General features: G+C 39.2%; 1 protein-coding gene across 6 annotated transcripts in view; it reads right to left on the reverse strand.

The window, feature by feature from the left end:
* Positions 1-7,909: 7,909 nt before the first annotated feature.
* The window catches only part of LOC122554978 (ribosomal protein S6 kinase alpha-3), a 127,048-nt gene continuing 119,533 nt past the window's right edge, over positions 7,910-15,424 (reverse strand). For all 6 annotated transcript variants that reach the window (XM_043700465.2, XM_043700467.2, XM_043700466.2 and 3 more), the window contains 5 exons: positions 15,148-15,309; positions 12,661-12,737; positions 11,011-11,128; positions 9,742-9,882; positions 7,910-9,556 (listed from right to left, as the gene is read on the reverse strand). In XM_043700465.2, coding sequence (XP_043556400.1) covers positions 9,431-9,556; positions 9,742-9,882; positions 11,011-11,128; positions 12,661-12,737; positions 15,148-15,309 — 624 coding nt within the window. In that variant the 3' untranslated portion in view covers positions 7,910-9,430. The remainder of the gene's footprint in view (positions 9,557-9,741; positions 9,883-11,010; positions 11,129-12,660; positions 12,738-15,147; positions 15,310-15,424) is intronic.

Consider the following 15,424-nt stretch of genomic DNA (forward strand, 5'->3'; position numbering starts at 1 on the left):
GGGGGGACGTGACGCGATTACGTGCGTCTGCGGGGCACGTGGTCCACTGTAGTCACGTGCCCCGCCCACTAACGACGACGGCAACAACAACAACAACATGTAATTGAAGGGCGCCTTTCACATCATGATATCCACAGCAGCAAGGTATGTCGTTCTAGTTGGTACGAGCTGTACTTGCGTTCTCTACCTTTCGCCCTCCAGAGGCGCGCCGCGACAAGTCTGAACGGTACAATTAGATTAGATTACTTACAGTGTGGAAACAGGCCCTTCGGCCCAACAAGTCCACACCGACCCGCCGAAGCGCAACCCACCCATACCCCTACATTTACCCCTTTAACCTAACACTATGGGCAATTTAGCATGGCCAATTCACCTGACCCGCACATCTTTTGGACTGTGGGAGGAAACCCACGCAGACACGGGGAGAATGTGCAAACTCCACACAGTCAGTCGCCTGAGTCGGGAATTGAACCCGGGTCTCTGGCGCTGTGAGGCAGCAGTGCTAACCACTGTGCCACCGTACCTCCAGCACAAGGTGAGACATACCAGTGAGTGTTAGTTTAGGCAGAGGCCAAGATTTTAAGGTTTATGTGACTCTTTTTTATGAGCAAAGTGAAAGTGCAGGGAGTGGATGAGGTGCAGAGCCTCAGATATCCTCAGAAATGCAGCTACAGCAGGTAATCAGAAAGGTAATAGAATTTTGTCAGTTGTTGATTTGATTTAATTTCCTATTGTCACATGCACCCAAGTACAGTGAAAAGTTTTGTTTAGAGTGCAGTACTCGCAGATCATAACATATAGATATCCAGATCAGAGGGTGATTGAACAGTGTGAGGCATGAAAAGTTACAGGGGGTGTATAAAAGCAAAGTCAACATTAGATTTGAAATTTGAGAGGTCCATTCAGCAGTGTAATAACCACAGGGAAGAAGTGTTTAAGTTTTTGTATCTTTTGCCCGACAGGAGAGGTTGGAAGATTGTCATCATCTCAGTATAAACACCTGACCTCACAAACCAGTCCCTTACACCAGTCTCGATAGCGCAATTGGTGAGCGCATTCGGCTGTTAATCGAGAGGTTGGTGATTCAAGACTACTCCAGGGACAGATCTATCACTGTTCTCACTTCATCAGTTACTGGGATGTTGCCTGATACGGAGGGAAGGTCTTACGAGAAAGGCTGAGGGACTTGAGGCTGTTTTCGTTAGTTAAGTCACCTCTCAACCTCCTCTCTAAGACATAAAAGATAATCTTAGGTTGGACAGTGAGCACCTTTTTACTCAGATGGCGATGCTAGCATAAGGGAACATGGCTTTAAATTGAGAGGTGATAAATATAGGACAGATGTCAGAGGCAGTTTCTTTACTCAGAGTAGGAGGAGCGCGGAACACACTGCCTGCAACAGTGGTAGACTCACTGAGTTTAAGGGCATTTAAATGGTCATTCGATAGACATATGGATGAGAATGGAATAGTGTAGGTTAAATGGGCTTCCGATTGGTACCACAGGTCGGCGCAACTTTGGGCGCCAAAGGGCCAGTACTGCGCTGTAATATTCTATGTTATCTGGGTGAGAGGGATCTTTAATGATGTTGGCTGATTTCCGCAGCAATAAGAGGTGTCAGTGGAGCCAACGGATAGGAGGTTGGCTTATGTGATGGCCTATTCTGTGTTCATAACTTTCTGCAGTTTCTTATGGTCCTGGGCAGAGCGGTGGCCATACCAGTCAGTGATGCATCTAGGTAGATTGCTTTCTGTGGTGACGTGCAAAGGTTGGCGAGGGCTCTTATGGACATGGTGATTTTCCTTAGCCTTCTGAGGAAGAAGTGTTGTTGTGCCTTCTTGAGCATAGTATCTACGTGGGTGGTCCAGGAAAAATTATGGGTTATCGTCACTCACAGGAACTTCTCCTTTCTTCCTAAAGTTGATTATTGCTAATGGAAGAGTATAACAGTAGGAAGACTTTGCTGCAAACGTAAAAGGCATTGATGAAACTGCACCTGGAAGTATTGCGTAGAGATTTCTTCTTACTTGAAGGATGTAGTTATATTGGAGGATATTCGCTAGATTGGTTCCAGAGATGGATAGGTTTATCTTACGAAGAGAAATTGTGCAGTTTAGACCTATACTCTTTGGAGTTTAGAAGAATGAGAGGAGATTTAATAAGATGCTAAAGGGACTTGACAAAGTAGACATAGAGAGGATGTTTCCTCTTGTGGGGCAATCTAAAACAAGACGTTATAGTTTTAGGATAAGGGGTAGCAGATTTAAAACAGATGAGGAGAAATTACTTCACTCAAAGGGTTGTGAATCTGTGGAATTCACTACCCCAGTGCAGTGGATGCCAGCATGCTGAATAAATTTGAGGGAGAGAGACAGATTTTCAATTAGTCATGGTTTGAAGGGTTATGGAGAACAGACAGGAAAGTGGATTTAAGGCAGTGATGAGGGCAGCTGTGGTTGTACTAAATGGTGGAGCGTGCTTGAGGAGCTGGATTACCTACTCCTACTAATTCTTACATTCGATTACCAAGACCCAGCCAGAAGAGCAATTAAAACGTACAAGATGACAGAACTAGAAGCTGAAGGAGAGTCATACCGAACTTGGAGCGATGGTAAATGTGGGGTTATAGGGTACGGATGGGAAGCTCTTCGGAGGGTTAGTGCAGACATGTTGGGCCAAATGGTCTCTTTCCACATTATAGGGATTCTATGACTCAGCCCAGACCCCTCATTATTATGAATGCCTCCATCAAACCTGCTCAACTGTCTACATGTAGAACATAGACAGCTTTTTCAAGCTGTCTATACAGCTAGAACTTCTCCATCCCTGGAACTATATTATGGATGTTTTCTGCATTCTCTCGAATACTTTCACATGCAGAGAGAGAAAGAGCTGATGCTATGGAGGGTTTTGGCAAGGATAAAAATTCTGAAATCAAGACATTGGTTCTCAGTCAAGCAAAGTGGATCAATGTACACGGGGGGGTGATGAGTGAATAGATGATGATCAGGTGATATGTGGACAGTGTGGGAAGATGAAGCTAAAGTAAACTATCTACTCTTAGACTTGAAGGAACTTTAGATTTTTTTTAAAGTAAGTTACTATTTTTCAATGATATTGCTGACTGACTAAGAGTGAAAAGTAAAAGAATAGAACCTTGAAAAATTCCAGAAGTAATGGTTCAGGAATGGAAGGAGAAACTACTGCAAGAAAGATCTAACTGTACCAGTTAGATAAGAATGGAACTACACACAAGCTGAATGTCAGTGGAGAGACTTTAGAGGAGATGAGCTGAACTCTGTTTAAGAGTACAGCTTAAATCAATACTTCATCTTGGTCATAGTCACAAAGTGTAATTTTTGACTTTGATAAGTAGCATTACAGTACTGTGGTGGGTATGAAAACCAATTTGGAGGGATCTAAACATGGAATCAACATGAATGTGGGAGGTGATAACATATTCAAGGATCTTTAAAGAGGAAACGAAGGGTAGATAAACCACGTTTAACCAAGAAAATTAAGGACAGCATCACATTAAAGGAAAGAAAACATGCACTGTGGCAAAGATTATTGGAAATCCAAAGGATTGATATAGTATTAGAAACCATCAAAAGGGAGAAAATAATTTTTTAGGATAAACTAATAATAATCAAAATGTTCATCAAAAACTTCTTTAAATATATGAAAAGGAAGTGAGAAACTAAGATGAACACAATTCCTCCAGGCTCATTCTGTAAGAGAACTATGATAGGGAACTAAGAAATGGCAGAGATGAATAGATAATACACAAGACACTAGTTAGGCCACACCTGGAATACTATGAACAGTTTTAGTTTACGGATTTCAAAGATACTGTATATAGGCATTGGGATCAGTCCAGAGAAAGTTCACCAGATGTGGAGGAACTGCCTGGAGAGGTTAAGTAGCTTAGGTCTCTATTCTTTGGAGTTGAGAAGAATGAGAGAGAACCTTATTGAAACATGTAATTCTTACGGGGTTTGACACAGTGTGAATGAGATGACATTGTTTCCCTTTGTGATAGGGTCTATGATCAGAGGACATAAATAAGGTAATCTCTTATCCTAAGAAAAAGATAGAGATGAGTTTCTTCCGAGTGTAGTGATTCTTTACTGCATAGGGCTGTTGAGGCTGCATCATTAAACGTGTTCAAGGCTAAGATATACAGATTTTTAAATCACTAAACAAATCAAGAGTTATGGGGAAAGGGGAGAAAAGAGTTGAGGATTATCACATCAGCCATGATCTCATTGCACAGTGGACTAGACTAATGTGCTGAATTACTTACTACTGCTGTTGCATATTATTCTCGTGTACGTGGGCTTGCGTAATTAGGCATGAATAGGAATAGTAGACCAACTTATGGTCAGAGTGTGCCGGTGTTGAGCGTCACTGGTTCTTGAGGCAGTGGGTCATGGAGAAGGATGGAATAAGTGGTAAGAGATTAAATGTATGGCACCACAGCAATGGCTTAGATTTTCTCAATATTTAGTTGGGGGAAAAAAAAATCTGGTCATCCTGGATTTTCAGCAAGTGCCATGAATAATCAGAGGCAATGGTGACAGTGAATTACAGTTGGAATTTCAAAGATTTTTTTCCCCTGAAGGGCATGTACATTAGAAGTAGGAATGAAGTAGAGGGTGTGGTGGTGGGGCAACCATTGATCACCAATGCATAGCCACCTGAAGAAGCAGTGCCTCCAAATAAACCTGTTGGAGTATAATCTGGTGGTGTGATTTTTAACATTGATCAAGTAACTTCAGAGCCTGAAGTTTTTTTTTAAGAATAGAGCCATGCAAAGACCGGAAGACAGAGAAATGTCGCCAATTGTGTAAAAAATTGCATCAAGCACTAGAGTGAGTTGACTAGTAACAAAGGATGGTTGTTTGGGTGCAAGGGACAGCCCTCCCACCTTGGCTCATGACATCACTTCAAACCCTCAGCATTTCACAAGCAGTCTGAGCAGTCCCTCTCCATGCTCACTTTAAAAGTCAGTTGCTTTGACATTGTTGGAAGTTCTACTATAGACTTCCCAGTTGGAGTTTGCAAATTAGCTGTGATTTGATGCATATTGCATAACATCATTCAGCAACAAGGACAGAAGTCCTAAAGGAAGAAAACAGATCCCATTCAACAGTAGTTCACTCTTCATTCCATAGCTTTGACATTAAGATTGCCATCTTGAAAATATCCCCACGTGGATGCTATAAAAACACTCAAATCTCATTTGTTCATCTTATTTAAGAAAGGATGTAAATATATTAGAAGCAGTTCAGAGGGGTTTCCAGATTAATACCTGGAATGAGCTAGCTATTTTGATTTTACTCACTCATAGGACACGGGCATCATTTGAGCAGAGGGAAATAATTAACATGGAGCCTTATTTAATTTAGTTGGTAAAATCAGCCAGGTTTCCAAGTCTCTCAATCTTATTAATTCAAATGCTAACATTATTATTTGCCTGGCTGCAGGTTAATATGACGGCCAAAGATATTTTCTTGTGAAATGCTGTCATAAATCAAAACACCAAAGTCATCACTTTTAAAACCTGATGGTTGCCATGTGCAAGTCACATTTGTCCTTGTTCAAAACTTCTTCAGCTTTTAATTGGCATACTTGTGACAACTTGACACTTGCGCTTTCTGGAACTTCTGGAGCCATACCTTAGGTCGCTAGTAGATGGCAGTACTGTTCCATTAACTGCGAAAAGCCACATTGCTTTCAGAAACCAAAGTGATAGATTCATCCAATTCATGGTACTGGTTTCTGCTTTGCAGTTGGCTCTTTCAAGGCAAAGAAACAAATTTTACGTTAAATATTTTTCCAGAAAAGTATTCAAATCACCTTTTACTTTTGATTCCAATTAACTTCTATACATTATTGCTCCAAACATTACTTCATTTCATTCCAGATGCGTTAGATTGTTTTTTATTTTTACTAATCATAGGCAAGATTAAAGTAGGTCCATTGTGCCATATTTTTAAGATATTTTGATGTGTACAACTGTTCTGAGTTCCATACCCTGTTAATGTTGGTATTACTTGTATCCTATTGCTGAGGGTGAGTGAAGAATGTTGAGAGAACACGGAGTCAGACACTTATACTTTGCAGGTTTGAGACACTGGCCACATTAAACTGTACAACAAAACAATTTACCATAAACCTTTAGAAAACAACTGTACTCCAAGTAGTTCCAGTCCCTATTAGTGACAAAGGCTAGAAATATAACATCTCAAAAAAACCTCAATTGTGGCAAAAGCAGTGAACGAGCCTAGAAGTTCTAAGTCCCACACCCCCGCCTATATTCCTAGAGGCAGGAATGGACTCAGATCAGGCTTTATACATGTTCGGTTCAGACTTTTGCTGGCAATTCAGTTGTCTTCAGTCTCAAAATTTTGGTAACCCATATTAGTGAGAAACCTGGTAAGAGCAAGACTGTATCTCCTTGGAAAGCTGAGGTACCCTTGAGAGATAAGGCAGCTCCTTCAGCTATGATCCTCAGAATACCTATATGGAAAATGAGGGGTTCTTTAGAACTCTCACTCATTCAGTACAAGTGTGTTAGGCAACAGCAATCAAGCACCCAGAGATTTAGAAGCAAGCCTAGACGCACTAGGCTAAAGAGTTTGAGGTTAATGTCACTGAGGAGTTATAGCACAAGACATCCTTCCTTCCCACCCAGTCAATACTTCAACAGTCTTACCCCAACTCCTCCACGACTATAGGCAAACTCAAGTTGAACACTGCCACGGTTTGCTCTCCTTCTGTTGTAGACTGTTTATCTCCTTATTAGTAAGCCTATCAGCAGCAAGCAGGAGATAAACAGCTGATGATTGGAAGAGCGGCTCCAAGTAGGATCAGTAACTTCCATTTACTTCTGTTGTGAACACTGATCTCTGGATTAAACAGGATCTATTGGCAAGCTGGACTCTGGATCTCAGACCATATGTTGGATCATCTGGTGTTCAAAGTAACCATGAAAGTGTAAAATTTACAAACTCAGCAGCTGTCAAGGAACCTGTCCAAATCAACTGTTAAAAAGTGTCAAGATCACCCGTTCAAAGTGTCAGTCAGACTAGTCAATACTCAAGATGAACATTCATAAAATGGTATAAAGCAAGCTCTCAAGGATTCAAATTCCTGCCACTTGAATTTTTGAAAAGAATTTTGAGTGTTTAAAAAAAATGCTGGCAATTTCACCATATAAATCTGAGGGGTTTAATTACTACTGCATGACTGATTTTACAACCATGGATAGTCACAATAAAGGTTGTTGCCATTTTATCTTGATTGACGGCTACAAGCTTCTTTGAAGTGGGACTATGAATGCATTTCAATGCTGAACAAAATTATGTCTTTAAAAACAATGGATTCAAATACAATAGTTGAAGGAATATAAATATACTAAGTAGATTTTTAGCGAAGTCTCAAATATACATCTAGAACGTTATGTAACACAAATGTCATCTCAGCATGGGTTTTAAGGATATAAGTGAATTGGCAATCAAGGTATAGGGGGCATGGTTTGGCATGGTGGCTTTAAGTGTCTATATGGTGAGTGAGTACAGGGCATGTGGAGTGAGACATGAAAGCTATTTTCTTTTGGTACATTAAGACACAGTTAGTGCACAGGCTTTCTGCCCAGCCTATACCAAGCATTCTCCGCTGCAATCCACGGTCACTCCCACTTGGAACAGACCAGATTTTCGCGTAGACAGGGGGAGTGATGGCCCAGTAGGTATTGATAAAAGTGGCCTGGATTTTTGTCTGCAAATTGAGAAATCAACGAATATTAAAATAAGTGAGGAGCATCATTCAAAATGTGATCAAGTTAGTTTAAAAAAAGGAACCAAGCATCTCAGGAGGTTGCAAGTAAAATGAAGGCACAGCATTAAATTTGATATTTTATTTGTATAAATTTTCAGCTTTTCCTCATGATTACAAAAATTGTCAGCCCATAAAAAGGAGCAACATAAGTACTAATAGATTTGATTCCACGCCTAGTTGCACCTGGGAATAGGCCAGGGTAACATTGATTTTCACATGAAAACACTGATTCTGTATCAGAATGAGGCACAATTAAGTCAATCTCTTTAAGCATTGACTATTCTAATCAATCCAGTTAACTGGTAGCATCACCCAGCAAGTGTCAGCTGGACTTCAGACTGCTATCAAATTTACACTTTGGTAAAGACAGTATAAAAATTCCTTATACATCCACTTCAGTGCCATGCTATGTGGTGGAGTCGGATATAAAGTTTGATTTATAGAAGTATAGAAAAATATTACATCTTTGATACGGCTTCATTTAAAAATTAACCAAGTAGATTTTTCGATTTCAAAATAATTACATCCCTCATCTTTACACCTTTTCCCTTCAAGCTATGATACTGAATGGTAACATTTAATGTTTTATTTGAATAATTGCAATCCCATCCCAATGGTAAGGAATCTTAAAGGCTGCAATATCGTGAAACTATTTTTAAGAATCTTAAGGCTGAAGACATAATGGATACACAGCGAATGATTTTCAATTGGTTTCGGTTTAGAATCATAGACAATGATAGTGTCAATCAGTGATCACGGAGACTGATCACTGTCTTATGGTCTCAAAATGCCAAGGTGAATCCATTTCAGAAATTCAATGCTTTGTTCAGAACCATCACCCTCACCGTATCATACTAAGTTATATGTAATGTAAGATTATAAACATTCTGTTTCACATAAAAGACTCTCAGATACATGCTATAGTAGTAGGCAGGCTGTCTTCTCAAAGATCCATAGATTACAGTAGATTTTACAGTTATTTAACAATTGATTCAAGATGCAGGCAAGGAAATAAGGTATCCCTTAGCTGCTAACAAATATCAACAGAACTTTCAATCATGGAGCACTGATCAGAAATGTGAAAACAGCCATTGATGAGAGACAGGCTGATGGAGGACTACATTGGGAGGGAAAAAAAACATTAAGAACCACCGTCTATGTAAAGGTCATGGCATTCAAAAATGGCACAAGATTTACAGTGATGACACGTATAGAATACACATTAGCCCAAGTGCTAAATTTTAGAAAAAATCCCACATTACAACAAAAACAATCCAGAAGGACTTACACATTCCCAGTAGAAATTCACTGAGAGTGCTTTTTCTAATGCTAATTTACAAATAAAAGTAATACAGTGTTCATTGAAATGCCAAGTTTCTTTGCTTTCACCCATTTAACCTTTGTTCCCAGGAATTCTGCTTCACATTCCAGCCATGATTAACACCCCCAATATCCTGGTATCCAACTGTTGAAAGCAGGAAGAGAAGACAAAAAGCAGCATATAAAGGTAACGTGATGGGATGCTCTCTGTTGAGACACGTAAATGTCTAAGGCTGCTGTGAATCCAGTTTCAGCAGAGGTCACTTTAAAGAGCAGTTGAGGTAAGTTTCTTAACACCCCTTCTCCGGGCCAGATTTGAGCAGCCAACTGGTTCGAGAACAGGCTGTAACGGTGTGCGGTTCAGCGCGGAGTATGTAGCAGCCATAGCCCCCTAGAAAAACAGCACAACTTCAGTTGAGACAAGTTCAGCAAGACACACAACTTTGTCATAAATTTCAAGATCAAAAGGTTCACATCACTCTGCTGCCTTTTTGGAGGCATAGTACTTGGGGACAGAGGCAAATTAACAGAGGTTGAAGGAGGCACGGAAAAGAAATAATGCAGTGTAGTTTTCACCTTCACCAGATGAGGCGCATCCTGACGATTTAAGTGAAATTGCGGCAATTTATCCCGATGAACAATCCAAGGATGTCGGAGGACCTGGGTAGTTGATAATCTTTGTTGTGGATCTACATGAAGCATCTTTGATACAAGATCCTATGAAATCAATAACAAATTGATCTTTTTGCAACATTCATTGGCAAATGATCACATTACCACAGTGACTACTACACAAAAATGAATCCAACTTCAACCAATTGTAGAGAGAATTCATGGTTAGATTTTCCAATCATCCATCAGCAGGAATATACTACGTGACACAATAAGTACAAGAAAACAAATACAGATTTGCATTTTTAGAACATTTACCACCACCTCGAGACAGTCCATATGGAAAATATTAGTCAAACTGCACTCAGCAAGCTTCCACAAACAGAAATGTGACCTTGATGGAAAGATAAATATTGACCAGGAGGTTGAAGACCTTTGAGATAATACTAAATTGACTGTCCGATGAAGAAAGTGCACCTGTCAGAACTGCTTCATTGGATAATTGTGAAGAACAAAAGCTTAGTAAATCCAAGAACATAACTTTTGTCAAAGAAGGTTCTTGGGATAGTCCTTTTTTGGCAAAATAAATCCATTTAGCTGACAATTACCTACTTACTACCACTAAGAATGATATTAGAGAGAAAAAAAGCAAAGCTGTAATTCTGTACATTAAGCTAGAGGTGCCATCTGATCAAGAAACAGATCCTTCAGTCCAACGTTTGTATCTTTCCCCTCTCACATGAAACCTAGACCCTCTCGTTTGGACTCCCCCACCATGGGAATTCACCCTATCCATGCTCATTTTATAAACCTCTATAAAGGTCACCCCTCAGCATCTGAGAAAATAGCCCCAGTCTATTCAGCTTCTCCTATAGCTCAAACCCTCCAACCCCAGCAAGATCCTTGTAAATTTTTTCTGCACCCTTGCGAGTTTAACAACATCTTTCCGCAAGGACAGAGACGAGAATTGCAGTGTTCCAAAAGTGGCCTAACCAATGTCCTGTACAACCTCAACATGACATCATAACTCTTGGTGCACTAACCAATAAAAGGTAAATGTACCAAACACCTTCAGTAGCCTGTCTACCTGTGACTCCATCTTCAAGGAACTATGAATCTGCAAACAGATATCATTTGATATAGAATGGATTTAACAACAGGTTAGAGCTTTGCATCGAAACAAGCACTGAACCCATTTAAAGTTAAGATCTATCTTAGGTTTGTCTTTATTACCTTAGCAACGTCAGAAACTGTATCCCAATAACCTCCAGTCAGGCTGAACTTTCCACTGCCTATTCTCGCCAATATTTCTTCAGGAGTGTCATCAGGCCCATTAGCAAAGGGTGTGTAACTGTGAAACAAAATTAAATTTCAGTGGACTAAAACATTTCAACATGTACAGACAACCAGGGAGAGCCACTGATATTAAACAACACACAATCAGACCAATGCAAATTGGTTTTCTTGGAAGTAGAGGGAAATGAAGAAATCAATTTATTTGAAGCAAGGGGGAAATATAAACATATAGTTACTGAATGGTAGTACATACTTAATGAGTTATGTTATCATGAATTCCTTTGTTGCTGTATCAGTTTGTACTGCAACCACCAACACTCAGTGAAGGTGCAACATTCAAGCTTTTAGACAATTCAAAGAGTACTTCTTTTGACTGTGCCAAAATATTACATTCAATTGCATTAATTACATTCAATTCTGCCAATCAGTAGGGGTGCACCCTGTGATAAAGTTTCAAATGGCAGTTCAGGAGAGATCAAAAGGTAAGAGGTAGTGGGACTACTAGTCAATATGGAAAAGCTACAGAGGGGGAGGGAGGGAGAAGTAGACCCCATGTTAGGTTGGGCTATTATTTTGTGCAATTAATCAGGTTAGCTTTCAGAAAGCAAGTTCAAGGTAATACTGGCCTGAAGAAGACTGCAAAAAGCTGAAGTTGTGCCTGAGAAGTATGCTGGAATGAAGTTTTAAAGAATCAGGAGTTCCAGAGGTAGGGGGCACTAAACCAATCCATGAGATAGGTTAGATGTACTTGCTCTTTGATATATTCTGTGCAATCTGAACATTGGTTGTTTATTACCCATATTTGCTTCATGTTAAATTTGGGATGTTAGACTATTAGTAATGAATATTTTTGCACAATCCATTTTTTGTCAATATTGTTTATTCCATTAAATTTTGTTTGTGATAAAATAGTTATTCCTTGTTGACTAAAGAAATCTGGCTGAATTGTTTATAATATTAAACAGATATGGAATCTGTAAATGGGACCAAATCACCAGCTGGTAAAAATTCAAAATGTGTTACGAATGGTGCAAGAGAGGGTCTAGAAAGGGATCACAAAAAGAGGGATACGGATCCTGTAAGTGAAGACAGTTTTATTATAGAAGGGCAAAATATGTTGGCACAAGCTTGGAGGGCTGAAGGACCTGTTCCTGTGCTGTAGTATTCTTTGTTCTCTTCAAACTCAGGTTATAATATATACAAGTACATATCTCTATTGTCTAAGTGAATGCAAATTGTTTTCTATTCAAATTAGAGAATATACAAAAAAAAACAGGCTCCAGCTACAGCTTTGGCTGATCTCAGATCTTTACTGGACAATTACTGCTTTTTTAAAGTGATACCTCACATATGAAGAATTAATATCATTTGGACAAGAAGGTACTTGTCCCATTGCAAAGTGCCACCGAAGTATTATAAGTTTGATTGCAGCAAGATCTTTAATTTGACATTTCTATTTCACAGAACAGAGAGTTGTACTCAAGCATGATTCATGACCTTTAGAGAAAACAATAAAAATTCAACAGCAGACACACTGGTATTTTCAGTAACTTTATCAGTAACATCCTAGGCAGTGTACAAACTCACCCTGTAAGCATTGTATAAAGGAGAACTCCAAGACTCCAGATATCACAAGCTGCATCATATCCTTGTCGCTTTAAGACCTAAGAATTACAATATAAATAAATAATTAGTGTTACAATTCCGGCTGCACGTGAACCTTTAATAGTTAATATACATATATTGGACCTCACTCTATAAAAAAAGATATAGAGCCCTTTAAGATGGTGCATCAGGAATGAATTAGGTAATAACCTGGCATGAGAGGGAGAAAAACAGCTTGGCAAATTAAGTCTGTTGATTAACAGCAATGCAGATTATGGAGCAATGATAGTAATGTTTAAACTTATGAAAGAAACTGGATATAGCTATCTAGACTAAAGTTCCACAGATGCAGAATTAAATAAACGTAGAACCAAGATTTCTTTAAATTTGTGAAGCTCTGGAAATGTCTGTTTGGTGGGGTGGGTGGGGGTAGGGGCTGACAACTTTTATCAAATTCAAAGGAGTAGGCCACTTTTGGAATATTGCGTGCAATTCTGGTCTCCTTCCTATCAGAAGGATGTTGTGAAACTTGAAAGCGTTCAGAAAATATTTACAAGGATGTTGCCAAGGTTGGAGGATTTGAGCTATAGGATGAGCTTGAATGGGTGATGACTGTTTTCCCTGGAGCATTGGAGGCTGAGGGGTGACCATATAGAGGTCAATAAAATCATTAGAGCATGGATAGGAGAAAGAGACAGAGTCTTTTCCCTGGGGTGGGGGAGGCCAGAACTAGAAGATATAGATTTAGGATGAGAGTGGAAAGACAGAAGAGAAACCCAAGGGGCAATTTTTTTCACGCTGAGGATGGTAAGTGTATGGAATGAGCTGCCATTGGAAGTGGAGGAGGCTGGCACAATTGCAACGTTTAAAAGGCATTTGGATGGGTATATGAATAGGAAGGGTTTGGATATATGTGGGCCAGGTGCTGACAGGTGGGACAAGATTGGGTTGGGATATCTGGACTGCATGGACAAGTTGGACTGAAGTGTCTGTTTCCATGCTGTACATCTTTATGATTCTATGAGCTGACCTATGAAACTAAAGAGGTTGAAGGAATACAAATACAGGGCAGACAATTTTTTTTACTAGAAACATTTACTGGCATAGGAAATGAGTACCAACATCTGTCAGCCAAATGCATTACATTTTTCTATCCAATGTTACTGTCATGAATAATTAAAGAACAATTCTGACTAAGCATTAAGTCCATAAAACTTAAAATGTTATCAGCAAAAAAAAAAATGCTCATTGATTAAAACGCCAGCTCTGCTGATTCTAAGAGGCGAACTTGGCCTGTTTTGCTTTGATTTAATGAAATTAAATATTCTGATATCAGATTATCTGAATTTCAGCTATACCCTCATACTAATGCAGAATTCCAGACAGCATATCCATACATAAATTTCTAAGAGGCTCTTCTCTGCTATGAGTATTTATTATACAGGGATATGTTGGTGATAAGTGAACAGATGCAGTAGCTTGACTAATAGTTCAACCCCTACTTCAGGATTTAAACATAATTTTGACACTTATATTTCTGAAGTACCTATCTCTATTTCTCTCCTTTAAAAGGAGCTTTTAGAATGCAAGTGGATGCAAAACTAAAGAAAGTTTGATTATTATAAGTTTCTGCCTTTCAGGAAAGAGATTAAACTGATGCTTCATTTACCAATACAGGTGGATGACAAAGATAGCATGGCAATATGGCTGTTGTGTTTTAGAACACAAAGGTTATTATACCTTAAAAGTCATTCTTCATCCATGAAGTATTTAGGGGGAGCATTTAAGGAAAACAGTATGATATTCTAACTTTTCAACCTTGGAATTCACACTTGAACATTTCTTGTCATCAGGATCTTGTGTAAATTGATTTAAAACCATCTTTATCAGGTTTGTACAAGGCTCAGGCTAAAGTTCACCATTTAGGACAACTATAAGAATGGTCAATTCAAATGCTAGCAATGTAGGCTTCTGTTCTGAAATTCTGGTCAAGGTTAGTTACTAGAGTAAAGCAGAGATGGATTTTCATTGCAGTCAGCTGCGGTGTAATTCTGGGTGAATGTTTCAACCCCAATTAACATTTCTCCCCACGAAAAGCATAAAGAACTTTGAATTTCAAAAAAGGGTATAGGGAACGAAACAGACCCCTCATTCCTTCCCTTACCTAACTGTAATCCTCTAATGAGGAAAGCTCAAGTCTTTGCCAAAGCCAATCTTGCCCGAGATCACAGGCTCTCCATCTCTTTATGAAAGTGCCTCCTTCTTCAATGAGAATCTCTCTAATAGCGAAGTTAGTAGTTCAGCATAAGGGGAAAGGAGAGAAATAAACGAGCATCATACCATTTGCTTTCTGACATACTACAACCAGCCCATTATCCATTGCTCACTATTGAAAGTTTCACTGTTTCAAGGGCAAAAAACACTTTAGTAATGTTTCATAAAAATGTAGAAATCAATCAATATTCATACCTCAGGAGCAACAAAATTAGCTGTGTAACATGGAGTCATGAGAAGGCCATTATCAGCTCGCAGCTGTTTGGCAAATCCAAAGTCACAAATACGAATCGATTCTGGATTGCCTGACTCATCAACATAGAGGATGTTACTCGGTTTCAAGTCTCTGTGCACTACCTAAATGCATAAAAATACATTATGATCAGCAAACTGCATCTGCTTTTATTATTGATGCATTTTCAATTAAAGGCTTCCAGAGAGTTAAGTTGGAGTATTACCAAGATCTACATTA

This window comes from Chiloscyllium plagiosum, unplaced genomic scaffold (assembly GCF_037043375.1).
Source record: "Chiloscyllium plagiosum isolate Xiang-an unplaced genomic scaffold, Cpla_swu_hap1 HiC_scaffold_12, whole genome shotgun sequence".
Taxonomy (NCBI): Eukaryota; Metazoa; Chordata; class Chondrichthyes; order Orectolobiformes; family Hemiscylliidae; genus Chiloscyllium; species Chiloscyllium plagiosum.